General features: G+C 33.4%; 3 protein-coding genes and 1 non-coding gene across 9 annotated transcripts; 1 reads left to right on the top strand and 3 right to left on the bottom strand.

Annotated features, from left to right (window-relative positions):
* The first annotated feature begins 4,322 nt into the window (after window positions 1-4,322).
* Window positions 4,323-8,465, top strand: LOC105769664 (sulfite exporter TauE/SafE family protein 3). The gene is made up of 12 exons (XM_012590438.2): window positions 4,323-4,903; window positions 5,062-5,221; window positions 5,978-6,178; window positions 6,268-6,332; window positions 6,620-6,647; window positions 6,763-6,845; window positions 6,918-7,004; window positions 7,097-7,147; window positions 7,287-7,508; window positions 7,686-7,779; window positions 7,929-8,069; window positions 8,163-8,465. Exons 1-12 carry the CDS (start codon window positions 4,694-4,696, stop codon window positions 8,246-8,248), a joined length of 1,428 nt encoding a protein of 475 aa, XP_012445892.1. The 5' UTR covers window positions 4,323-4,693; the 3' UTR covers window positions 8,249-8,465.
* A 4,769-nt stretch (window positions 8,466-13,234) lies between these two features.
* TRNAS-CGA (transfer RNA serine (anticodon CGA)) lies at window positions 13,235-13,316 on the bottom strand. Its single transcript has one exon. It is a non-coding gene; the product is annotated as a tRNA-Ser (tRNA).
* A 500-nt stretch (window positions 13,317-13,816) lies between these two features.
* Window positions 13,817-17,305, bottom strand: LOC105769011 (probable beta-1,4-xylosyltransferase IRX9H). Of its 3 annotated transcripts, none has more exons than XM_012589351.2 (5): window positions 16,872-17,305; window positions 15,594-16,739; window positions 15,194-15,443; window positions 14,665-14,873; window positions 13,817-14,352 (listed from the first exon to the last, which is right to left on the bottom strand). In XM_012589351.2, exons 2-4 carry the CDS (start codon window positions 16,502-16,504, stop codon window positions 14,703-14,705), a joined length of 1,332 nt encoding a protein of 443 aa, XP_012444805.1. In that variant the 5' UTR covers window positions 16,505-16,739; window positions 16,872-17,305; the 3' UTR covers window positions 13,817-14,352; window positions 14,665-14,702. The 3 variants fall into 3 exon arrangements, with proteins under 3 accessions (XP_012444805.1, XP_012444807.1, XP_012444804.1); XM_012589353.2 differs by having other exon boundaries at window positions 16,898-17,305; XM_012589350.2 differs by having other exon boundaries at window positions 15,594-17,305.
* Window positions 17,306-19,146: 1,841 nt separating this feature from the next.
* On the bottom strand, window positions 19,147-25,082 carry LOC105769010 (TOM1-like protein 9). 4 transcript variants are annotated; one of them, XM_052631135.1, is made up of 10 exons: window positions 24,730-25,082; window positions 23,930-24,008; window positions 23,697-23,795; window positions 23,503-23,592; window positions 23,184-23,341; window positions 22,589-22,670; window positions 22,145-22,230; window positions 21,447-21,638; window positions 20,180-20,982; window positions 19,147-19,943 (listed from the first exon to the last, which is right to left on the bottom strand). In XM_052631135.1, exons 1-10 carry the CDS (start codon window positions 24,828-24,830, stop codon window positions 19,369-19,371), a joined length of 2,265 nt encoding a protein of 754 aa, XP_052487095.1. In that variant the 5' UTR covers window positions 24,831-25,082; the 3' UTR covers window positions 19,147-19,368. The 4 variants fall into 4 exon arrangements, with proteins under 4 accessions (XP_052487095.1, XP_012444802.1, XP_052487096.1 ...); XM_012589348.2 differs by having other exon boundaries at window positions 23,503-23,616; window positions 24,730-25,081; XM_052631136.1 differs by having other exon boundaries at window positions 23,503-23,616; window positions 23,697-23,740; window positions 24,730-24,773.
* Window positions 25,083-25,561: the final 479 nt, after the last annotated feature.

Genomic DNA, 25,561 nt, shown 5'->3' with positions numbered 1-25,561 from the left:
CTTATTGCTGTATAAATATATATTTTTAATTGAAATCAATAAATTGAATTTTCTTGGAGTAAAAAAAAAACATTAGAGATTTGTGAATGTGATGAGGACACATGCAACTGATGTATAAAATATTAAATTTAGATAGAATTTATTGATTATATTATTATATATTTATTAAAATCAAACATTCTTAAATATATACTCCTCTTGATTAATATCAAATATATTACTTAAAATTATAATTAATCTTAATTCAGTTGTGAGATTATCGATAATATAATTTTATATTTTATCATATCAATTATAGTACCTCATGATCTAGTAATAATAATGAACCTGATATTTTTATTTTTATAATAATAAATCTTATTCTCCATGAAGTAGTAGACATAAAGCCTTATCAGAATATCGAAAATTAATATCAAAATAGAAATGGAAATGAAAATTAATTTTCTGTTCCCTCGCGGCATTCGGTGTCGTCTGACGTTTACTGCTATTCGTTTAATATCGGAGACATTTACACGTGATCTAACATGGGGTTGAATTACGCTAAGGCAATAGAATAAATGGTTGTTTTTTTTTTATACAATAAAATAAATGATTAAATATTGATTTCTCATGCTTTCATGCATCATGCTCAGCGGTACTAATATTTTCAAAGTATAATTCCATTTTAACTTAAACGGTAATTTTGATTTAGGATGAGTTTGGATGGGCGGTGCGTTTACCTGCAGTTAGTGTAAAAACAGAGGTGGTGGTGAGATTAGATACTGTAGCGATACTGTAGCGTGAGACAAAAAGTAAATTAAACGCACCGCACCGCACCCAATCGCCCATCCAAACCCACCCTTAAAAAAGAAACTATTTTTTACCGGTGCGGCTTTGAATTGTTCAAATTTTGTATTAATTAAGTTAAGATTTTATTAATACTTTAATTACGAAATTAATACATAAAAAGATTAAAAAAATATTAAACAATTTTTAATAATATCTGTTCTTTTTTTTTTAAACAATGCTAAAACTGCTCTCCAACCTGTAAATAAAAGAATAATGTGTTGCAGCGTACTTGAGCCTACATCCTCGTGCAAAAGCAGCAATGTCATGGCAATAGAGTTAAGACTCTTATAAAATTTGAAAAGATATTTTTAGGTTCTTGGATTTCGTATAAATCAGTACTATATTTTAAAATTCATTAAAAGTTTTTATTTATTTATGGACACTATTTATAAAAAAAATAGATGACACAATTTTTAAAGAATTACTAAATTAGCAATACATATTAAAATTCATTTAAAAATATTTTAAATAATTTACTAAAATTGTATTTAAAAATAGGTTAATCTTTTATAATAACCTTACTTTTTATTAATATATGAATTGGTATAATATTCACACTTAGTAATATTTTGTTTTATAAAATCAATAAAGTATTGCATACTATATTATCTTACCATTAATATTTTAGTAAGAGTCAATATTTATTAAGAATCAAATAAAATTAGAGTCTACGTTTATACCATAAATAGGTAAAAATCAATCGAGAGTTTATTGATTGAGTCGATTTACGTTTAATAATTTAAAAATAGAAAATATTTTGTATATGAATTTATTTAATGGTGTCTTTAATAATGTTTTATTATTATGAAAAATAAGTAACAAATTTTTCATTAAAATGTGTACTGAATTTATGTATCAAAATAATAAATTAGATATATGTAAGTAATATTTTATTAAAATACTGTTAACTAGTAAGTATTTTCAAAATAATAAATGTATATCGATTTTTGACATTTATTGTCCAAGTTTATTTGAGATATGACTTTTATTTAAATTATATATATATATATTATAATTTTAAAATAAATTTGTAATTTTTGAATATTGATGGGATGAATCTTGATGTGCATTTATTCATTTTCTATAGTTTTATAATTGTTATAATTGGAATTTATAAACAAATTGATGTGAGTTTGTGGCTAATATATGAGTCGGGGCACAGTGAGACCCAATTATATGTTATAGAATGGGGTTCAGCACTTAATTTTACAAGTTAAATCAATGTCCCTACCTGGCACCTGCCCACCTATTTATAATTACGTGCACTTATACATCTCCTCAAATCTAATAATACAGGCCATCTTATTTAATTTTCTACGCAAATGATTAAGATTTGCTCAAAAAATTTAATGTCAACGATATGATTGAATAAAACACAAACGGAGACTCTTTTTCTATCGTCGCCTTTAATGAAAACCTACCGCTTGATTTATAACGACAAGAAGCTTGGGCCATGATTTCATTCTAACAAAAGCAACGGCTTCTTTTAATTTTTGTATTATATGCATGTTTTTAATTTTAAAATTGTAGTGATAATTTAAATAATAATAGTTAAATTTTGTTATTATAAGCGATTTGCGTGGAATTTGTTATTAATTTTTGTATTATACAAATTGATTATTGTCATCTAAGTCAATGTTAAATTAAGTAAATGCAAAATAATATTAGGTAGAGATTTATTTATATTGATATAAATTGATTATAGTAATTTTTAATAATTTAATTTATTAATATAATTGTACTTATTAGATTTAAAATATTGTTTATATTAACATATTTAATATTACTAGTTTTTAGATAGAGAGAAATCTACTTACATATTTGGATGACTTATAAAATAAATAGATAAATTTTATTTCTTTAACTTAAACTTGATAGCTATAATGATTGAATTATTAAAAAGAGTAAGTGGAACATGTAAATTTGACGGGCGGAAATTAGAAGGACGGAACTTTGGACCTTCCTGCTTTTTTTTTTTTTTTCCTTAGATTCAGTCCTTTTTCTCCAACTTTCTACTTATAAAAGGAGATTAACAGGTTAAATTATGAATTAGTCCCTGTACTTTGTAAAAATTAGAGATATATTCATTATACTTTTAATTTGATTAAATTTAGTTTTTATACTTTTTTAAAATTGGTCTATTTTAGTTCATATTCTTTTCAAAATATGAAATTATAGCCTAGCCCAAACAACAACAGTATCCGGTTAAATTCAATCTCGTACTATCCGTACAAATATAGATTTAGTTCATATTCTCCAATAGGATCATTCTAAGTCTATATATTTTTTGAATTTTGAAATTTTAGTCTTGATGCAAATAACACTTGTTAATCTATTAACTGAAATTTTGAGTAATACGTAAAAATAACAAGTCAACATGTAGAGGTGCTCATGGGTCGGGCCCAGAAAAAATTTTGGCCCGTGTCCTAGGCCAGGCCGAGCCCGGCCCTGCCCGAAATATGGGCCTAAAATTTTGTCCAGGCTCGGCCCAGGAAAAATCCTAAGCCCGAGCCCAACCCGACCTGTTTTTTTAATAAACACCAAAAATTTATTTTAAAAAATTTTAAAATTTAAATTTATTATATGTTCGGGCCGGGCCAAAAAAGTGTTGCCCGAGGCTCAACCTGTTTTCTAAACGGGCCTCATTTTTTGCCCAAACTCATACTTTAGGCTTATATTTTTACCCAAACCCTCCCATATTTCGGGCGGGCCGTCGAGCCGGGCGCCCAGCCCATGAGCACCTCTACCGATGTAGTATTACACATATGGAAATATGTTTACTGCATTAAATTTTGGAAATAAAACCTAACATAATGAGCTTAAAATTGATCTTTTGATTTGAAAATTACATAAATTAAAAGAACCAAATTACAAGATTAAATCTACAATTTTTGCAAAGGACTAATAGCTAAGTTTAACCAAAGTAACACGGAAAGTAAAATGTTGTATGAACGGGCTAGAGGTGCTCATGGGCCGAGCGGGGCTCAGAAAATTTTTTTTGCCCGGCCTGGCCTGAAATATGGGCCTGAAAATTTGTATAGGCCCGGCCCGGAAAAAATATAAGCCCGGGCCCGGCCCGGCCCATTTTTTAAATAAACACCATAAAAATTTTTAAAAAATAAAATAGTATTTTAAAAATATTTTAAAAATAAAAAATAAAAAAAAATATTTATTATATTCGGGCCGGGCTGAAAAAGTGCTGAGAAAATGAGCCTCGTTTTTTTGTCCAAACCCATATTTCGGGCCTATATTTTACCCGAATCCTCTCATATTTCGGGCTGGCTATCGGGCCGGGCCAACCGGCCATGAGCACCTCTAGAACGGGCGAGATGGATATGGAGGTCCACCCGAATGGTGAATGGGGCAAATAGGCAACCTATCCAAGTCCCACCTAACCGCAAACAAACTGCGTCAAAACAAAGAAAATTAATGATAAAAATTTAAAGAGAAAGATCTCAGTTTTATTGTTATCCACTTTATTCTGTATTTATTTTCTCGAGCGCGCTATGTTTAGAAAGTCATTTTTCTTTTTTCACAGAGAAAAACAGAGACGTGAGTCGTAGTGCCGAAGAATTGTGATTCTTTTCTTCATTTTCTGCGTTCACGTTTTTTTTTTCCAAATCTCAAATCCGAAAAAATCATCTCTCTACAATCGTTTTTATTTTTGGTTTTGAATCCCTAAATCTAATCTTGTTTGTTTTCATCCATTTTGCATCCTTGGAAACTGAACTCCTTTTTGACGTTGTTCTTTTCTCAGCTAACGGTAGAAAAGGAGAGATTCTGATACCAAAAAAGGTGTCTTATTTGTTTTGTTAGAAGAGCGAGAGTGTCAAAAACAAAAAGTTGGTCGAGTTTTACTATCAAGATGGCGAAATTTGGTGTAAAACCGAGTGTTTTGAGGTCGATAATGTTGAATTTCTTCAATTTTGGTGTAGCTTTTATGCTAGTTTCAGCTGAGAGAAGCTTGAGGAATGGAGAATCTGTCAAGGAGTCTGAAACAAACAATAATTATTTCCTCAAAGCTATTAACTTCTTGTGGCAATCTGATGAATCAGGTTATCACCATGTTTGGCCTGTAAGTATATACACACCATTAGAATTCCTTTTTACAAATCATAAAAATGTTTTCCTTTTCACTTCGCTGGGTTGTTGTTTTAACGTCTTTAATTGGGTTTTTTTTAATCTTAGTTTATAGCTTTTTAACCTTTTTGATTAATGTTTTTCGGGGAATAGGAAATGGAATTTAATTGGCAAATTGTGCTGGGAAGTATAATTGGATTCTTTGGAGCAGCGTTTGGGAGTGTAGGTGGAGTTGGTGGAGGTGGCATTTTTGTTCCTATGCTTAGCCTTATTATTGGGTTTGATGCAAAATCATCCACAGCTATTTCGAAATGTAAGTTTTTTGAATCCGATGTTTATGTTCAAATAAGCTTCTTCTTCTTCTTCTTCTTTTTTAATGTTTAGGAGAGATAAAGAAGATGGTGAAAATTTTTATGAAGCAAATAATAACGAAAAACTGGGGAAAAAAAAAGTACCGTGTTTCTTCTGGGTAAAGTGTTCCTTTTAGTTAATATGTTTACCAATTTCACTTTTCAAGAATCAAGAGAAAAGGATTTCTTCAATATGTTGTTTTTAACAAACTCTTTCTTATCACTCTCTCTCACTCGCTCTCTCTCTCTCTGTCTATATGTATGTATATATTTAAACACCCTTTCTTATCTAGTTTGATTTGTTCTTGAGCTTAAGCGTATAGCTCAGGTGCAGGAGGTCACTTGAAATGTAAAAAAAAAGGGAATTTATTAAAAGATTTTGTTGCTGTATCAGAACACTGAGTTTGGTTTTAAAGAAAATAAAAGAAAGGAATCTACTCATCTCTATTTTTGTGTTGATCCATACTTCAGTAATTGAAAATTGCAGCTACGGTTTTGCTTGTAAGCTAACTTCGATTCCTAGATTTTGGAATTTCCTAGCCAACACTAACGAGGGAAATAAATAGGTGTATTTTGATTTGATGCTTCCAAAAATTATATGAGTTATAAATGCATTAATGTGAGAATTCTGAATCCTATTAGTCAGTGATTACCAAAACGAATGAGCCTGATATAATATAGATGAGTTTATGCTTTGTGTTTTTTTGGCATTTTCCTAGGTATGATCATGGGTGCAGCAGCTTCAACTGTTTACTACAACCTTAAGCTAAGGCATCCTACACTGGATATGCCTATCATTGATTATGATTTGGCTCTTCTTATCCAGCCAATGCTCATGATGGGAATTAGCATTGGAGTCACTTTTAATGTGCTCTTTGCAGATTGGATGGTCACAGTTTTACTTATTATTCTCTTTCTAGGTAATGCTTGGCTGATTTAGTGTTGCGTTTGCTGGGCATAATGTTCTTGTAGAACGATCTTTAATTTCAATCAATCGGATGGTTTGCAGGAACATCAACAAAGGCATTCTTCAAGGGTGTAGAAACGTGGAAAAAGGAAACCATATTGAAAAAGGTGATTTCTTTTAACTCATTCACTCATACTGATGTGCAGCGATTGTCAAAACTTTTAAAATAATTTATTTTTGTTTTCATCGATGGCCAGTTGAAAGATTTCAAGGATTTTTTATTTCAGAATACCATAAGCTCTGACAACTTCTGGATAATTTCTTTCAGAATTTTATCTTTTTGCTGCTTAATCTACTAAAAACAATGAAGTGACTTTCTCATTCAGTGTGTGTTGTGTTTATATTATTAAAATTAATTGCTAACTATCTGAAAGCTTCTTCTCTTGGATTTTAGGAGGCCGCTAGGCGTTTGGAACCAACTGGTCAGTTGTTTACTTTGTTTTTTTTTCCTTTAGTTGGTTCTTAAGATCATTTGGTGATCCTTTCCTCATGCTTTTCGTTCTGACCTGAGCCCATATACTTGTCATATGATATCAGAAACTGGTAGTGGAGATGTGGAATACAAGCCTCTTCCTAGTGGCCCAAGCAGTGATCCTCCTAAGGACAACTCAGATAAAGAAGTAGGTCGACTTTGTAATCTGCTGTTACCAAGTTCCTTTTTGTTTTCAATATTAATAACACCGCCATTGCAGGTCTCTATTTTGGAGAATGTTTGTTGGAAAGAACTTGGACTCCTTTGTTTCGTTTGGATTGCATTCCTTGTACTGCAGATTACCAAGGTTATATTTCCTCTGCCATTTTTTATGGTTCAAATATTTAACAGAATATGAATCATTGAGGCATAACTGATGAACACGACTTTTGGCAACAGAATAATACAACTACTTGTTCAGCATTGTATTGGGTGTTGAACTTGCTGCAGGTACATTCTATCTTTTTTGCCTCTTTGCAATGCTGACTGGCATGATCTAGATATAATTGTTTGACATTGAGGATCATCATTGATCCTCGTCACAATGATTTCTTTGAGACCTGGTTGAATGTATCCTTTTTCTGTCCAGATCCCAGTTTCACTTGGGGTATCTCTATACGAGGCAGTTAGTCTCTATAAAGGGTATAGAGTAATTGCATCCAAGGGAGAAGATGGCACAAGTTTTCGAGTAGCCCAGCTTGTTACCTACTGTGCTTTTGGAGTACTAGCTGGAGTTGTCGGCGGTCTACTTGGCCTAGGAGGAGGATTTATCATGGGTCCACTATTCTTGGAGTTGGGTGTCCCTCCTCAAGTGAGTTTCTTTGTGCCCTTTGAATGTGTAGTCATAGCCTTGAAGTTTATCCTTCATATGTTAATTGGAATGATGATCACATTGGAGGGAAAATCAGATCTTGTCTCATTATGACCTTGAAGATGATCCAATGTTTGTTATTTTTGTTCTTTTGGCTTCCTACCAACTTCCATGCAGGTATCAAGTGCTACAGCTACCTTTGCCATGACATTTTCCTCGTCCATGTCTGTTGTAGAATATTACCTTCTGAAGCGTTTTCCAGTACCTTACGGTAAGTTGGTATCTCAACAGTGCGATAATTTTATTATTGAAATAAAAGGGAACATTGAAACCTGCAAGGGATGTTGCGTCTACATGAACATATCGTTGTTCCACATCTTCCAAGGAGTTACATTACGTATTCCGTACTTTATTTTGCAGCTCTCTACTTCACTGGGGTAGCTACAGTTGCTGCCTTTATCGGACAGCATGTTGTCCGAAAGCTGATAATTTTATTTGGAAGGGCATCTTTGATCATCTTCATTCTAGCCTCCACAATATTTGTCAGTGCAATATCACTAGGTGAGCTTTGATATTCCTCCAATTGTTTTGACAGACTTTTGTTTTTTTGGCTTCAAACTTGTCAAAAAACAATTCTTGGCTTACTTTTGGTAGGTGGTGTTGGCATATCAAACATGATCGGGAAAATCGAGCGGCACGAGTACATGGGATTCGAGAACCTGTGCAAGTACGAAAGCTGATATCTCAGGTTATTTTATCTCTCAATTGATCCACCTCCTTAAGTCTCCTGTAAGTTAGGCTAGATTGCGTTTTGGGGAAGAAAGAAGATGGTCAATAATTTTCCATTCTTTACACAATCCCCATTTTTCACTTTCCGTTCCGTTTTATATTTATGAGATACATTTATTGACAATATTCAGAAATTGTCTAGATGAATGGAATTATAGCTTCCTGTTATTTGGTTGTTTATTTCTGGTTCATCATCCTCCCTGCTGATTTGACTATTTTGAATACAATATGAGCATGACATGGAAATGCTAATGGATCAAAAACAGCTCAAACATATCGAAAGTTTAAATCCTACCATGCGGCACCAGCAGTATTAATGCGATATCAATAACTATGATTCAAACTTCGCACTCCAGCATTTATGCCTGCTTTGGTTCTTAAACAAGTAGTTGTTTGAAATTAGAAAAATAAGTAAAAAATTTGAAAAAAAAATAATATCTTTTCAAAAAAAAAAATTTATATACTAAAACATAGTCAACTGAGAACTGAGAGTCATTTCTAAAGTGATTAATAATGATCTAATTTAATATAAAAATCTGTGCAAGGTGTATCTCTAATTTGATCTCTTGGATTTTTCGTGTTATATTTGAAGAGATTGGATAATAGGAGAAAAAATAATAAAATTGATAAATGGATCATTTATTATCAAAGATAAAAGAAAAAAAAACGACGATTGAATGCTTGAAATATTACAAATTAATTCTCAAGGTAAAATATTTTATTTAATAAAATTTTAAGAATTTAACTTAGATTAGGATTATCCTAAAATTCACTTTTAGACACCCAATAATAACGTGCCACATTATATTTTTTAGAGTGCACAAATAATATAATACATAAAAATTATCAAATTATCTTTTATTACTATTTTTAACTCTAAAATTAATAAAATTAATTTATTTTTCATATAAAAGTCTAATACCTTAAGTTCTAGACCTTAGAACCATTAGATCCTAAATTCTAGTCTAACCCTTTCCTAAATTATAAATCTTAAAATTCTAGTTTTAAAAACTCTTAAACCTTATATTTATATATTTTATTAAGCTTTTTACATAAATTTTAGGTAAATAATAAACACTAATTAAGACTTAATATTATTAAAACGAAACAATCTAATATTAGAAAACGTATACGTACGATATTAATTAAAAAATCTTTTAAAAAATATGAAGTCACACATTATTATTATTATTGAAAGATTAAAAAGTAACGTTATAAAATCATCCTAACAGTAACTAATTACAATCGGCAAAACTGGACAAAGAATAGTTGATTCAACCCACCACCATTCTTACAGAAAATTCATCTCATTAATTCCGGACGATAATCAACCTAATATTCAGATTTATTTTCCTTCTCCTTTGCCACCAGAGACAGAAACAGATTTTTGTCACGTGTCCGGCTATTTGGCCAGCACCGCTCACCCTTCCTCTACTCCGGTTGCTATTCTCTTTTTCTTTTCTCAGTTGTTTTCGTGTTTTGCTTTCTCTTTTCTTGTCAAAACTGTTAGGGCTGCTGGGTCTTCTCTCCTCCGCCGCTGATGGATTCTTCGCCGGTCAGGAGGGGGAGGGAAATGTACTCTACTCCCTCTGTTTTTGTCTAAGGCTTCCTTTAGATGCAATCGGGTCTCAGTATGTTTGCTTTTTTAGGCTAAAAAACATTGCAACTAAAATGTTAGTAAACGTAAGTCTGTTTGGAAAGCATTCTTCAATACGTTGAAAATGCATTTCACCTCACTGGAGGCTTAATTCCAGACTGAAGCCTTTTGGTCCAGTAAAAATTTAGCAACTTCAGTTGCTTTTTCTTTTCCTCTTTTACCTATATATTATTTCTTTTATTTCTTATTCTAGAGTTGCTTTATTATTTTATCTTTCAATAATGTTTTATTTTTCTAAAGGTTCAATAATTTCAATAATAAATTAAGCTCCTATAATTAAATATATGATTAATTTTAAAATATTAAATAAAATAAATTTTTGTATTTTTCTCGAGTTTTAATTCATTTTTAATTATTTATTATTAAAAATAAATATAATTGTAATAATTTTTAATCATTTATTAATTTTGTAATTGTTAAATAATTTTAAAAACTTCTATTATATATCATTTTTAATATAGTGTCCTTAAAAATCATTTTCTATTTTCACCTCACCATTACAACTGCATTTGAATCCAAACACACATTTCACCGTTGTTTCTAATGTCACTGCTACAGTATCCAATCTTACCGCTATAGTAATTAATCTCACCGCCACCATTATTTTTAACCTCATCGGAGGTAAACACACCGCTCATCCAAACTAAGGGTGAGTTTGGATGGGCGGTGCATTTACCTGCGGTTAGTATAAAAATAACAGTGGCGGTGAGATTATCATAAATTATTTTTTATATTTATATTATAATTTAAGCTAAATATTTAATAAGGTAAACTACCCTAATCCTAAATCTAAAAAAAAAAAATACATAAAATATATTTTTCTTTAAATTACAATAATAAATTTAAAATTATATAATATAAATATTAAATAAAAATTATATAATATACTTTTTTAGCCCAATTAAATACCTAAAATATAAATCGTTATGGTTTTACTAAAAAATAAACTCCCGTGAAGTGCGAATGAGAGGATGCCACATATGTGGTTTTATATTTAACCATTCAATTATAAAATATATTGGGAAAATGGAAAAATAACAGGAAAATGAAAAAATAGATTGGAATTTGGATGAAGTAATCATTGACTTAATTGAATTTTTACTAAATCAAGTTTTGTATAGTAATTGAATTTAAGAGTAATTTAGTGTAATTCTTCCGATTTCAATCATTTAATCTTCTTTCTAATAGAAGGCAATCATTGTCTCTTGAAATTTTAAAAACAACTCGATAAATCTAAAATCGCATTTTTAATTTGGTTAAACAGAGAATCCAAAATTTGGATTGATAGGGTTTATGAGAGAGATTTTTAGATTAGAGTTAACTTAAGCATCACAGTATCAATATATTTCATTTGAATCGGTAAACATTTTGTTGCTCAAAATTAAATAGAATATTTGAATTAAAGATCAAAAGAAAATCTCTATGCTTTAAACCCTAATTTTTTGTTTTAGTTTCCTTTGCAACTTAAAAGGAAAATATTTTTAACCACATTATTAAGTTCATTTAAATCAATATAAATGAATATTTAATTTTAATATTAATTTTGAAAATTTTAAATGGTTAAATATAAAAGCCACATACGTGACGTCCTCTCATTGGTGTGGTGCTTTTTTTTAGTGACAGTATATTTTATGAACAACCATAACATTTTCTCTACTTGTCTCACACATATATATTAATTTCGTAACTAATTTAATTTATTAATGATAAATTAATTTTCATCAATAATCAATTTTAATGTCAAAACAAAAGATTTTGATTTACTGAAAAGTTGAGTTTATATTGAATGATCAATATTATTTGCATTTTATTATTTTAGTAATAATTATTATTTAAATTTTTTACTTAAATATTTTATTTTATTTTATTTCACTAATGTACCATTCAATTAGTTTATTTGAAAGTTATTTTATGTAACAAAATTTTTTTATCCAAGAGTAAATAAGATATAACTCACTTTCTTAAGTGAAAGATAGTATCATAAATTGTTGTAACATTAATATTATCATCTAAGTTGTCAATTGAGTCTTAGCTTGATTCATATAAGTATTGATGTGAGTTCGAGTTGTTAAAGCATACTCTTGTTTATAGGTTAGGAAATCATTATAAATAATTTTTTATAAAATATTTTTAAATTAATAATTTAAAAGAAGTAATGTTGAATGTGATTGTTACAATAAACCAACTTTTATATTATTATTATTTAATAGTCACAATAATCAATCTTAATTCATTAAAGTTATAAAATGAACATTTGAGCCAATAACCGTATACTACAAAACTAGACAGTAATGGTTATCTTGGATGAATAACAACGAATCGCACCCAAACATTAGATGATTATAAATTATAAATCAATTCTTCTTTTATATGATATTGATTAGTTTTTGGTGAATAATTGGGATGAATTTACGGCTGAAATTTTCTGGTGTGGAGGAGCAACAGCCAGCCAAGCATGGATGCGATTCATGGTATCTTGGAGCTTTAATCTGAGTAGAAAAACCAGGCGATGGAATGAGGGCTTTAAAGCCGAAACACCAGCAATCCCATATTGCAAGAACATGCAGAGAAGCAGAACAAAACCCAGATCAACATCAGCCTTTATTGATCCAATCAACTGAGAAAATAAGGAAAAGATAGTAAATATATCGATGAAAACAACGGAGAAAGTTGAGAGAGAAAAAGTGAGCAAGAGGGTGATTAAGATGAGGCAGGAAGCCAGGAGAAGCACGCAAGCAATGTAGGAGCCATAGAGAGATGCCAGAAAGATCAACTCTAGGTTAGGAAACATCTAACTTTGGGAGAAATTAATTAAGCAAAGCAATGGTGATTGGTATGATAAAAAAAATGATTGATCGATGAGTGAAGAAGAAAAAAAACTCAATTTGAAGAAGAGAATGAAGTGAGTTGCACTCATTCTCCAGATCAAATATTATAATTTATCTTGGTACCCTCTTGTTGTATAAATCTTTTAGGCATATATATATATATACGTATCAGCAACATAAGGAAGGAAAGAATCAAACCAAGAACAGGATATATATGTATATCAGTAGAATTTCAGCAATTTTCTTTCTATATTTATAGTATATGCTAAGTTCATTCATGCAATGCAATCTTGCTTAGCTAATTAAGTTTTATGATAATTAAAAGAGAGAAACGCCCTTGATTATTCATTGTTCAGGATTCTTAGATATTACAGTCTCATTAGCATAACCTTAAACATGAGTTCAGAAAATTATCAAAAAAGAAGAGTTGAGAAAGAAATAATAAAAAGGATCGTCGACAGCAGGATTCGAACCTGCGCAGGCATAGCCCAACAGATTTCGAGTCTGTCTCCTTAACCACTCGGACATATCGACGGTCGCCTGATAGCGAGTTAATTCCAAAATATTTATAGAATATCATTCTTTGGCCTTGAAAAGTTAAATAACATCCCATCACATTTACGAGCCATTTGCGTGACTTTTTGTTTTAAGATGAAGGATAAATAAAACAGACTTAAATCTGGCATTTAAATATCACTTGTATTGACAGTTTTTTGTTTTATTTGATGGCAAACACAAGATAACATTACGATTCTCATCGACCAAACACCTTGATATATCTTTTATCTTGAGTGGTATTGAACATAATACTCCTCTTTCTACATCAAGCATACCAAAAGGGCCGTTAGAAGAAAATTTACTGTCAGGATTCCTAAATGTCTTTTAGTGGAGGGCTAACCAATACTGTAATTATAGAAGAAACATATTCTATCCAAATAGATTTGAAGATGTCATTTTATCTTGTAACAATAACCAAATATTGAACAAGCCAATCATAGTAGCTAAACTAACGAAAATTTACACGCAACTTCTCATAGGGTAGCCACTGTAGTTTAATGTAGTGAATCTGCAATTCTGTTCTAAACCAGTACTCTGCAGTTAAAAGTGCAATTTAGTCACCCAATCCACTTTGACATCGCATTTACAGCTGAATTCAAAGCTGCATTACAAATTAATTATAAAATACATGCAAGAAACATTGTACTAAAAAGACAGATATGGAGGTAACAAAATGTGATTGACCAAAATATGCTTTCAATTTTACTCCCCCAAAAGAATAGCTATTAGCTAAAACGAGAATGAGAGTCAAAGTAATAACATTACAGTCAGCATTACACAAGGATGCTTTCCATTTGACCATCCTTCCCAACTAGTCTCACGAAATGCTCTCAACGGGCAATGCAGAAACGGGAAAACGAGATACCGTACGAAGGTTTTGTTTACACTTGTCTGCAGATTACTCTGTTTTACTGCAACAAGGTATTGGTAATGCTCTTCCACTTGATTTAGGTATCAGTTGAGTTTCGAGTCTCCTTCGATGACAGTTAAATACAATTCTTGGCCATCTTTCCTACAATAATGAACATGAAAAATCTCAATGCACTTGTGCAATGTCTTGTTAGATGAATCAGCCCCGGAGGCCAAAACATGGAAAAAGAAAATATGAAAGAGGTAATAGAGCTAAAAGAGCTTGGTTTTTCATTATGTTGTTTGTTTTCCTGTATATTCTTTCTTCTCACTTCAATGATGAATATACTGGAATTCAAGTTAATATAAAATTACTTTTATTTCCATGTAGATTTTTAGCATGTCATAGGCAAAACAAAAAAGAAAAAAAATTTGGCATTTACTTTGATTACTTGAAAAGGAAATTGACACTCACCTTGATGATCAAAATTAACTCCTTTGACATATTGAGTTTCATGCGAGTGGAGCAATGATGTCCAAATTATTCTTCATTGACCATTTTTTGGGATAGAAAGAATTAGGTGATTCAACATTTAGCTCCCAAACCATGACTCTTGAGCAGTCGTGTGGTAAGCCTTCCATCTGGCTTTCATCTTGCACAACTCGTTCAATAAATGAGCTTGCCTGCAAATTCAAATAAATAATCTTAAAATATTGAAGTGAAATCCATCACCAGTATGTAGCATTTCAATATAGGTTAAAGTGCTAAATACTTTCTCAAGGGGTAAATTTTCCACACCAGGTTTGGGAGAATTCCATTCACATTTTTTGCCCACTTTTTGTTTCCATCTTTTCAGTGCTCAAATATAAATATATATAATCTTATCTGAATTGCCAACATCCTTTTCTCTTTTATCCAGAAACAACAACAGCTGTGATCACTGTAGTAAGGTGAAACAATAAGACACTTAAAGACAATCAAAGAAGAGCCAATAAATACTAACATGGAAACCATCTTCGACCGTGTCAAGCTGTCTTATCGGTTCAAGAGTAGGTCGGTGCCATGGCTTTGGATCCCATAGTATGGTACTGTTGAAGGCAAACCCTGACATTTCAGCATGGAATCTTTGGAATCGCTTACTTAATCCATTTAGGTGCCATCCAATGACTTGAGTTCCATTACAAACAGGGCCTTCCAATACAGCTCTACTTTTGTCCGATGTTTGTTTGGCCACAGGCCAAGTCCCAAATTGCCTATAAATATAAATGCCATAAAAAAGCTGCAGCACTAGGCACATATAAAAGGGAGAAGGTATATTGTGGCTATAACAAATAAAAGGATAAGCAAGGTGCTTCATTCAGAGAATAAGAAACAGACAGAATATAAAAGCATAAAGGAGATACCTAATGTGCCTCATTTGCTCAAAGAGATCAATTGAGTAGATGTTATGTTCATCGGCAAAGTAGACAATTCCATCAAGATGATGAGTTTCGATGTGAGATAGTGCCACATTTCTTTGGTGAACACTTCTGTCTTTTATATCAGTCAGATTTTTCTTGCAGACAAGATGCCTATACATAACACCGCTCCTTCTTAGGATGTCAGCTGTTTCATCAGATTGTAAGGTCATCTCTACAACAATCCACAATAGTGGAGGTTGGACCAACTTTAATGTGTACGCCAAAAGATTTAGATAATAGGCCTGAAACGATCGAGCATATGTTGGAGTCACAATTATCAAAAGCTTGCGAGATTCCAGATCTATATCTTGAGGGACCGATTGATTAGTCGAGGCATCATCTAAATTCCCTTCTGTCATTTCCTGTCTCTGCACCAATCCCTCTAATGTGAAATTATTTTCAACCCCAGGGTTGTTCATTGTTGATGCTACATTCCTTTGTGAATTGTTGAGTGATTGAAAATTCCCAGCAGTTGATACTACCTCAAAAGAAAATGCCTGATGCTTTGAAACCGGATTCATATATGAAAAGTCCATGGAAATGAATGGTGTAAATCCAATAAGAAAACCAATTATGAAACAAATGAAGAATTGAAAAACAACCCTCCTCCAAACTTGTCCTTTCTGTTTAGCCCTGTCAAGAGGTCTAAAGGATCTTGGTGAGAAAACTCCGAAAACTAAAGCTTGAGAGTCCGATAAACCAAAAAGAGAAGATAGCAATCCACCAGTGGCTGGGGAACTCTGGCTACATGATGAAGACTTGGACAAAGGAGAAGGAACTGAGCGCTCAGCCTCTCCGGTAATTAAAGTCCCTTGTCGAGGCACCGGAGACAGTGTTCTTCTAATGGATGCCATCACTACTAATCTGATTTACTCCTTAACCAATTACTAAAAAGAACCACCACAAGGCAGCAACCAAATTCATGCATATGTACTCCTTACTGCATTGCACATTCATTTCTATATCTCTTTTTGCAACAACCTAGTGCTCATAATAACCAATAAATTATCAAATCAATCCTACCAGAAACATTCAGCTATATGAATCCACTTTCACAAAATATAATTTTCCCTTTCACCTTACTGATGCCTGTAAATACACCAAATCCAAACCAAAGTTGTTTAAGCAACTAAAGTAATTTCAAATCAAACAGGATGAATACAAAAATCCCATTTCTCAAAAACAAGAAAAAGGGCACCAGATTTGATTGAATAATCCAACCTTGATGAAATCAGCAGCCGAATTACCTTCCGGTGGAAAATGGGTATTTGATTTTCCTTTCCAAAAGTCGCAGAGGAGAGAGAAGCAGCAGCATATTTGAGCTTTGAGCTTTTTGTTCAACCGAAGAAAACGGAAAGCTTCAACATTTTTCAGATCTTCATTTGCCTTATGTAAAGGTCAAAATGGAGAGTAAAAGAATAGAGCTTAAAATAAATAAAAATAGATGTTCAAGGAATCTTTATAATGGCCTTGCTGTGCTTGAAAGCTTGCAGAAAAAAGAGAGACTTTAAAACAGTTCAGAGAAGACGGTCCCACGCTCTCTGTCACAAACATTCAGATTCAGACACAAAGACAAAACAATAAACGAGATTTTTTTTTATTTTTTTTCAATATGGATACTTTTTTAAGCTAAAGATTCATGTGATGAATGAAACCTTTAACGGGGTCATCTATTTTTTAAAAATGTATTATTATTTAGTAATTAGTAGGTGCAGAAAGGCACCCAGAGTTGACTTAAGACAATGAATTTCCAACCCAAAATTTGCTGTTCATTCATCACCATCAGATAATTTAGCATTGCAGAAATTAACTAGATTCCATTAAAAAATACCAATTTAATTAAGATAAGTTTAAAAGAAAAGAAAAGCAAGTTACATCGGAAAAATAAAAAAAACAAATCTTGGGCTGCTCCATTTGTCAGGATCCCGTAATCAAAAGTGACCATTTTCCTATCTTAAATCTTTGATTATGGCACTACACGATCTGTACCATCACCATTGGCTTCGAACTGTTGTCATCCATCTTCAAAAACATTCGACCAACTTACGGTGATCTTCCACTTGTTCAAAATCAACTTAGATACCCCAAGGCATGGTTCTACAATTTCTGTTGCTTTTTTGTTTATTATGTTTCTCCTAAGATTTCCATTGAATGTGAAATGAAAAACTCTGGAGATAAAAGGAATGGAGCTTCGTTGTTTTCTTTTTTCAACTTTCGTCGAATCAAACAAAATAACTCTTGGTTTCCCCCTTCTTTACCTGGAACAATGTTACAATTACATTTGTTTTGGTCGTTCCTTTGGGTATTAAAAGTTTTGGGCCTTTTCCTATTTTATTATTATAAAAAAAATAGTAGGTGGACAGAAAAGGCTGCTTCCCTCTTACCTGTAAATGCTGTTTACCATCACTTCCATACCTTTTCTTTCTTAATTTCATCATATTATGCTTTGCCTTTATTATCCCACACGTGCGAACCAACATACCGTAAACACCACTACCAGTTCCCCATTGTAAACATGGCAAGCGAACAGAACGTTTGAAGCTGAATGGAACTGTAAAACTTGTGGAGGCTGCAAAACTTGTGGTCCACCCCTCCACCGACCTCCTCATCCTTCAAGATTACATCGCCTGCTCAATGGAACTGTAAGCGAGGTAGACCCATTGTTTAGATAAGTTCAAGGTATGGAGTTGAATTTAAAGAACTCTGAAATGTCCAAAAACTATATCTTTATTTATGTTTGCCAATAAGGCTTGAAAGCAAAGGTATTCAAGCTCCCATTGTTGCATGGGAAACCTAAGACATCACCTAAAGATGGGGCAGTGCGCCAGTGCCAAATATATCTTTCATGTGTGTATAGACACATTGCTGTGATGGTTGCAGGTTGCGTATATACATGTTTGCCATCTTGGAATGCATGCTTTAGTATTTAAGATAGTTATCAGTTTTCAGCTCCACTACAGTTTTGATGGTTTTATATAGGGCATAAAATGACTCCATTAGTGGTGAAAGGAGCAAATAATTGGTTCGACCGGTTCCTCGTCGAGTTACGATTTCTGTAATTGTTTTGTTGTACTTTGAATGATGTAATGGAACTCTGATTGAGCACGTGGTATTGAACTTTATTCCAATGGTCATTTTATTAGTTTTCCTTTTCTTTTTTTTTTTCTTTTCTTTTCTTTTTGGGCCATACTGCCATAGTCGTTACTCGTTTTATTAGTTTAGAATCACGTTTATGTGCCAAAAAAGTACACATTTAAAATTTTAAAAAAATCAATAGTAAAATAGACAAACTAACCCTACTTCAACAACAAGAGTAAATTTCAGCATATACAATATTACAACAGCCATACAGTTCAAAATGCCAACAGAAAATTTATGCCTAAAAGCCTTAAAAGTTGGAAAGGAATTCCACATTTGCATTATATCACAATAAATTTTTATTTTACATAAGCCTGAGAAATTTTCTTTAAAAAGAGAGAGAGGCAAAAAGTCATCCTGACCCAAAAAGAGTAGATCTTTCCATTTTCTCTACAGGGAATGTACATGATTCCATTGCCAACCATGCAAAACAAAATACAAGAGACAGGTGAAGAACATCTTATATTATTTAAGAAGAAAGAAAGAAAACGAGAAAGGAAACAAGTTGGTTACCAAAAGAAATATGTAAAATGAAAAGCTGAAAGGAGAAAAAAAAAAAAACAAATTCCAGGTTCACATGCTACCAAGCTTTTGGGGTGGTGTTTATTGATTTAATTCTTGCCATGTCAAGAAGGTCCCCAAACAGCTTATCCTCTGCTTTCGAAGCCTTGCCAGGTGGAACATAAGATGAAGTGGGAACCTGGTAGTAAGAGTTTCTCAGGCTATCATCATCTCTGATGGATAGCCCATCGATTTTCTGATCTATATACTGCAACTCTCCATAGCCATATGCTCCCATTTGGTTCCCGTACATTTGTTGAGGATGCATTGAAGCCATCTGGTTAGCTGGCAGTTGCTGTGGATACATTCCCATATGCTGCGCTCCTTGGATCGGTTGGGGATGAAAACCAGAAAACTGGTTTTTGGGAACAACCTGGTTATTAATTGCTGACAAATTACCATTTGTGATTGGCTGAATATACATCCCAACCACGTGATCACTTCCCATATGCTGAGGTCTTTGAGGAAGTGTATGTGTTACAACAACTTGAGTAACCACTGATTGGTGGGGGTACTGAGCACCTGCAACTGGGCTAGAGTCTGCTGCCTGTGCTTCCCATGGTGGTGGTGGTAGTGAACCACTACTCTGGGCACCTTCTCAACATGAAATAAGTATATTAGCAGCAAGAATATAAATATTCACCCAGGCAACTAAGCCTAGATATATCTACATGAATTTGGTAAGAGAAAGACCACGATGATGTATATTAATGATTTGAAATGTGGCATGCTGTTATTATATCTCTCCCTAAACAAGAATGGTGTGTGAGTGTAACAAAAGTAAAATACTCCAGTTTGTAGAAAAAAGCCTATTACAAACAGAAACGAACCATAGACAGGTAAGTGGGCCTGCTGCTGCCGAACCAGCTGGCCATTCCAGGCAGGACCTGTGCCTTGAGCACATGACTGCTCATATCGAGGCGAGCCCATGTTTGATACATTTCCATTTCCATAAAAGTTATTCTGATGATGCTGCTGAACCAGCTGACCATTCCAGGCAGGACCTGTGCCTTGAGCATATGTCTGCTCATATCGAGGTGATCCCATGTTCGATACAGTTCCGTTCACATGAAAATTCTGCTGCTGCTGAACCATCTGGCCATTCCAGGCAGGACCTGTCCCTTGAGCATACGAGTGCTCATATCGAGGTGATCCCATGTTTGGTACAATTCCATTCGCATGAAAATTCTGCTGCTGCTGAGCCATCTGGCCATTCCAGGCATGACCCATCCCTTGAACATATGACTGCTCATATCGAGGTGATCCCATGTTAGATACAGTTCCATTCGCATGAAAATTCTGCTGCTGCTGCTGAATTTGAGGAGTCAAAGGATCGGTTTGTCCAGCCAAACCACAAGATTGGATTTTTGGAGAACCAGAGGTACTATTACTATCAGAGAACATATCAATGAGAACAAGAGCATTCTGCTGTGATGCAGGAGTTGTTTGTTGTGGTTCTCCCAAAGGAACAAGGGCCAGTGTGTTATCTGCCTTGGGTGAATAGTCGTCACCACTAAGCAGATCCATTTTGGGATTCACTGCAGCTGGGAGAGTTGAACCATTAGTTTCAGGAGCCACAGGAATCGATAACTGATTAAATGGTTGAGAACTTGCACCATTGCTTGAGGTAGATCTGTGAAGAAATCCTGTTAGTTAGCTCAAGCTACTGCAAACATCTAATCAAGGGATTTAGATAACCCAGTATATAATGAACTTCAATGTCAATCCTAGCAGCTTAAAATTGGATAAGCAATTTCAGTCACTCCCAACAGAGAGAAACAGACTACTAATAACTAGTTCTAAGAATGCTGAAAAGGTTTCCAACTTCAACTAGTCAAGCATCAACAATGAAAATCTAGTGTGATAATTCTACCGAGGACTCTTCCAAACAAATAAATCAAATAGCAGAAAGAAACAGGTAATCCGAGTACCAGGATGCTGAGGACAAGAGCATGATTAGTTAGCACCAGTAAAGATTAGGACATGCAGCACATGCAATTTATTATTCTATCATTTCCTGTAGTGACACAAAAAAATCAATAATTCTAGTTACCACATTCCTGCATATAATAATCTAGACCAAAAAAGGCTAATTACCTCCCATCAGAGTGCTTGCTGCTATCACCTGTATTGAGTAGGGGACCATCAACATTCACAAGCTCTTTTGCAGGTTCAGGCTTAGGTTTGCCTACTTGAGAAGAAGTTGCTGAAGCTAATTCTTCATGTTTTGCCAGTAATCGCTGCAAATCATCATTCAATGCTAAACCTTGACATAGTAGTGACTCATCCCTAAAAGAGATAAAGAATCAAACCTAATATGTTTTGAATATAGAAACATTGCAATGAATTCTGTACTATTCCATAAAGGTAAAAAACAAAATAACAACGCAACTCATACGCCATACATGCCTGAATAAGTGACTATATCACAGAAATTTAATTGGAATGCACATAAAGATATTCATTGAGGTACTCAAAGAGAGGTAAAAATCCTTCACAGGCTGCTTTGGCATCTTGTCCCATAGAACCAAGACATTATAAGTGAAAACAAAAAAAAAATAACAGTCCTTTGGTTTCAACACTCATCGTGAACTCACTCCTTCAAATTGGTCAAGCATTTTATCAAGCATATTGAAATAACACACTAAGTCTAGGCAGTACAAACAGAAATCATAAATGAACACACAGAACAAGAATGGCAGGAACATGGAAATAGATGAGAACAAAGAGTCATCGACATATAACACAATTACTAAGGGCCACTGGGAAATTATATTAAAAGTGACTATTCTTACGATGTGGAATTAACAAGGTGTACAACTCTTAATTTGTAAGTACGGCACTGATCCACTAAGTCAGCAATAACCTCCTGCCTAAGTCCCTGAAATTGTAGACAAAATAAGCAAATCGAAAATGAATCTAAAAGAAACAGAAATTCATTAAAGATTAGAAGAGGTTAAGCGACATGAAACTTCATGGCTTCATTAGCAGCTTTTAATCATAAGAGCCGGAAAAACATAAAGTTTACACAGAAACAGGTTCACATACTGATGAATTTGAGCATTGACAACGAAATTATTACACAAATGTCAGTTATATCAAGACTTCAATAGTCACTTTAAATCGGTAAATCAGTTAATGACTTGTCACTTGGAAACTACATCATTATGCTTGTGGGAAGTGTCATTTTAGCAAGTAAACAAAATGCCTTCCTTTCTATTTCAAATTGTGGACAATACCTCCTTGTTCCCAGGAGCTAAAGCATTTAGCATTTCTGCAAGGACATCCATAATACCTCGTGCGTTCTGAATTTCTGTCAAACTAATAAATGAACTCCAGTTAAAAGAAGACCAGATGCATTATCAATGATAATATACCATGGACACAGTGAATTGGCAAAATAAAGTCACTATAAATAATGGAACAGAATAAGAGCAAACTGAGAAATTAAAACAAATAGGAAATTTTAACTGACAAGGCCCTAGTTCTCTCTAAAAAAGGTCCATTTAAGGGATGAATAAGAGGTTTGTCTTGACACGCACCAAATAGAATGGAAGAGTCTCCTTATTAATGAAAACCCACTTTGACATATGTCAATAAGGTTTGTAATTTATTTGTTAGATAATGATAATAAGAATTTATTATGAGCATCAGACTTTCACTTAAACAGATTACTGTACCACAATTTCTAAACCGAACATCATAAAGGGAAGGTTTTTTTTTTCTTTTCTGAAAAAGAAACATAGGCCACGATAGAATTTAATACTAATAATGGTAAACACGAACAATAAACATGTTTTTACCACTCAAATGACTGAGGAACAACAAAATTACCTCAGACTTAGGAACTCAGGCTTTGCAGAAGGCTCAGCCGTCTCTTGCTGACCAGAATTGCGAATGTTTTGGGGATAAGAAGACAAAGGTTGCGTCTGAGGAGGAGTAAATACAGGTGCGGACCTCTCGGATCTCGGGGGGAATACTGCCCCAGCACGCTGAAACAATATATCAGTTAGGCTCAGAGAAGAAGTGGGGAAAAGGAAGGAATCCCAAGAATACAATGACAGGGCATGAATTTAAGGGATGGTATATGAGAAACAGATCCCAAGAAAGCATATCTCATACAGTTAGAGGTGAGAGGCCTCAACAGACATACCAACAACTCCTGATACGCAACATAATATTGTGTATATCTTGCCCTCGCTCCTCCAAATGCTTCTTGCCAAGTGTCAATCAGAGTCAATATCTTCTCTTTCACATAAAAATCAGGCTACATGAGCAGCACAAAAGCTAAGAACAAGTTTACTACAAGAAAATAAATAGAAAATGGGAGTTAAAATTATTTCCTACCTTTTTCTTGACTATTCTGACCATGTCGTGAAGAATACCTCTCTCTGCAACATGCATATGGACAATGTCCCCACAGTTTTTTATGATAGTCTCTAGTAGCTAGAACATAGGAAGTAAATAATTTAAACAAGTTTAATTCTATGCATGTAAAAGGTGGTAAAAAACGACGAAAGCAGCACTGATATTATCCAGGGATTAGAAGAAATCAATGCAAGAAGTTTTCAGGATCTTACAGTTAGTGCAAGAAGTTGAACTTTAGAATTTTTACTTCCGAGCTTCTTTTTTATGCCTTTAATGACATCTTTCGCTTGCCTGATAAATAACCATCATATTTAAACACTCAACGTGATTCCATCATATTTAAACACTCAACGTGATTAGGCACAATACTCCCCTGAGGGGAGAAAATTGGAAAAGAAAAGCCAACATTAACCAGTAAACGGAATCTATAAGTTTTGACCCTTTGTACTTGACAATAACTTGCATTAACTAAAAATCAACCAGAAAAAATTACCAAGATAGAACTTATTTTGAACATGTAATGAACAACCAGATAAAATGACCAACCATTAAGCTGAACATGTAAATGTGACTTCACTCTAGTTCATATTTGGGAAATGAAATTTAAGCATCAGGATAATCAGGACACAACCAACAAAATCTTTCAACGGAGAGCAAAGTAGTCGAGTCTCTAACACCAGTCTATATCGGCATGAAATTACGACCTCTAACGATAAATAAAAGCCATATTAAAGTGCAGTGTTATCGATCAAATACGAACAAAGAAAAACGCAAAAGCACATTGATCAATCCTGATAAGCTTCCTAAACCAAATCTCTATAAATTTACAAGCGATAAAAGGGGAAAAAAAAGTAAAATCAAATCGAGTACTGAAACAAGAAACAACAGAAGAATCACAATCTTCAAATTTATTATTTATTATCAATTCAAAAGTGATCATCAGTAGAGTCATAAGAGCAATAATAACTTCTCAAAAAAAAGACGAGAGCTTGGAATCCAGGGTGACACATACCCAGGTTCCTGATTAAGCATGTCGCAGATCTCAATATTCCTCGCCCAATCAGGCCCTACCAGCAAGTCGTTCGTTGCTCTCTCCACCATAGAGTTCACCATCTTGTTCTCGGCTTCTCTCACACACACAAAAAAAAAAACAAAGAAAAAAGAAAAGAAGGATGAATCCGATTCCAATCACCGTCTTGCGAGATTGCAACGAACTGCAGAATACTACGGAGAGTCCTTCGAAACACTTCTTTATGTAAAAAAAATAAAAAATAAATCAAACAGTACAAAAATCGGCAGTTCTATCTTTCCCCGTCTCTCTCTTCCCTCCTTGCTTCTCTCGCCTTTCTCTCTCCCTATCTAAGATTAAATCAAATATATATTTTTTGCCGTTGAGAACAAATATATTTTTTCTCCATTTTTAAAATTATTTCAATTATATGGGTGGTGAAGAGAAAAAGGAAAGACCAACCAAAACTTGCCACGTTTCATTAAGTGGAAGCATGGTCTTGGGCCGGTACACGTGTCGATAGGGAGATACCGGTAGTTTTGTTAACCGCTTACATCAAACGGTTTTTTATCGTTTACTGGACTTCGTGTTTCGCGCGGGATATTTGTGCCAATGCACGATGCCGTTTTAAGCATATTGAACTTTGAAGGAAACTACCCTTACGTTACCTAGCGGGAATACCTCGTTCTTCACCGACCAACTAGAAGACAGGTTGGTTTCTTGTAAGTTACAACTTACGACTATAAACTTTTTTTTTTCAGTTTTTTTAATGATTGTGAGAATAAAGTTTACATCACTATCAAAATCATAAATAGTTATATTTTTGCAGCAAAAA

The sequence above is a fragment of the Gossypium raimondii genome, chromosome 5 (genome assembly GCF_025698545.1).
Source record: "Gossypium raimondii isolate GPD5lz chromosome 5, ASM2569854v1, whole genome shotgun sequence".
NCBI classification, from domain to species: domain Eukaryota; kingdom Viridiplantae; phylum Streptophyta; class Magnoliopsida; order Malvales; family Malvaceae; genus Gossypium; species Gossypium raimondii.
This window is presented reverse-complemented; position numbering and strand designations above follow the sequence as displayed.

Coding starts and splice junctions, on each gene's coding strand:
- LOC105769664 (XM_012590438.2), top strand. CDS start 4,694: ATGGCGAAATTTGGTGTAAAACCGAGTGTTTTGAGGTCGATAATGTTG. Junction 4,904..5,061: donor GTTATCACCATGTTTGGCCT/GTAAGTATATAC, acceptor TTCGGGGAATAG/GAAATGGAATTTAATTGGCA. Junction 5,222..5,977: donor ATCCACAGCTATTTCGAAAT/GTAAGTTTTTTG, acceptor GCATTTTCCTAG/GTATGATCATGGGTGCAGCA.
- LOC105769011 (XM_012589350.2), bottom strand. CDS start 16,504: ATGGCATCCATTAGAAGAACACTGTCTCCGGTGCCTCGACAAGGGACT. Junction 15,444..15,593: donor GAGCAAATGAGGCACATTAG/GTATCTCCTTTA, acceptor TTATATTTATAG/GCAATTTGGGACTTGGCCTG. Junction 14,874..15,193: donor CGGTCGAAGATGGTTTCCAT/GTTAGTATTTAT, acceptor TTGAATTTGCAG/GCAAGCTCATTTATTGAACG.
- LOC105769010 (XM_012589348.2), bottom strand. CDS start 24,830: ATGGTGAACTCTATGGTGGAGAGAGCAACGAACGACTTGCTGGTAGGG. Junction 24,009..24,729: donor ATGCTTAATCAGGAACCTGG/GTATGTGTCACC, acceptor GTTATTTATCAG/GCAAGCGAAAGATGTCATTA. Junction 22,671..23,183: donor CCTGAGTTCCTAAGTCTGAG/GTAATTTTGTTG, acceptor TTCATTTATTAG/TTTGACAGAAATTCAGAACG.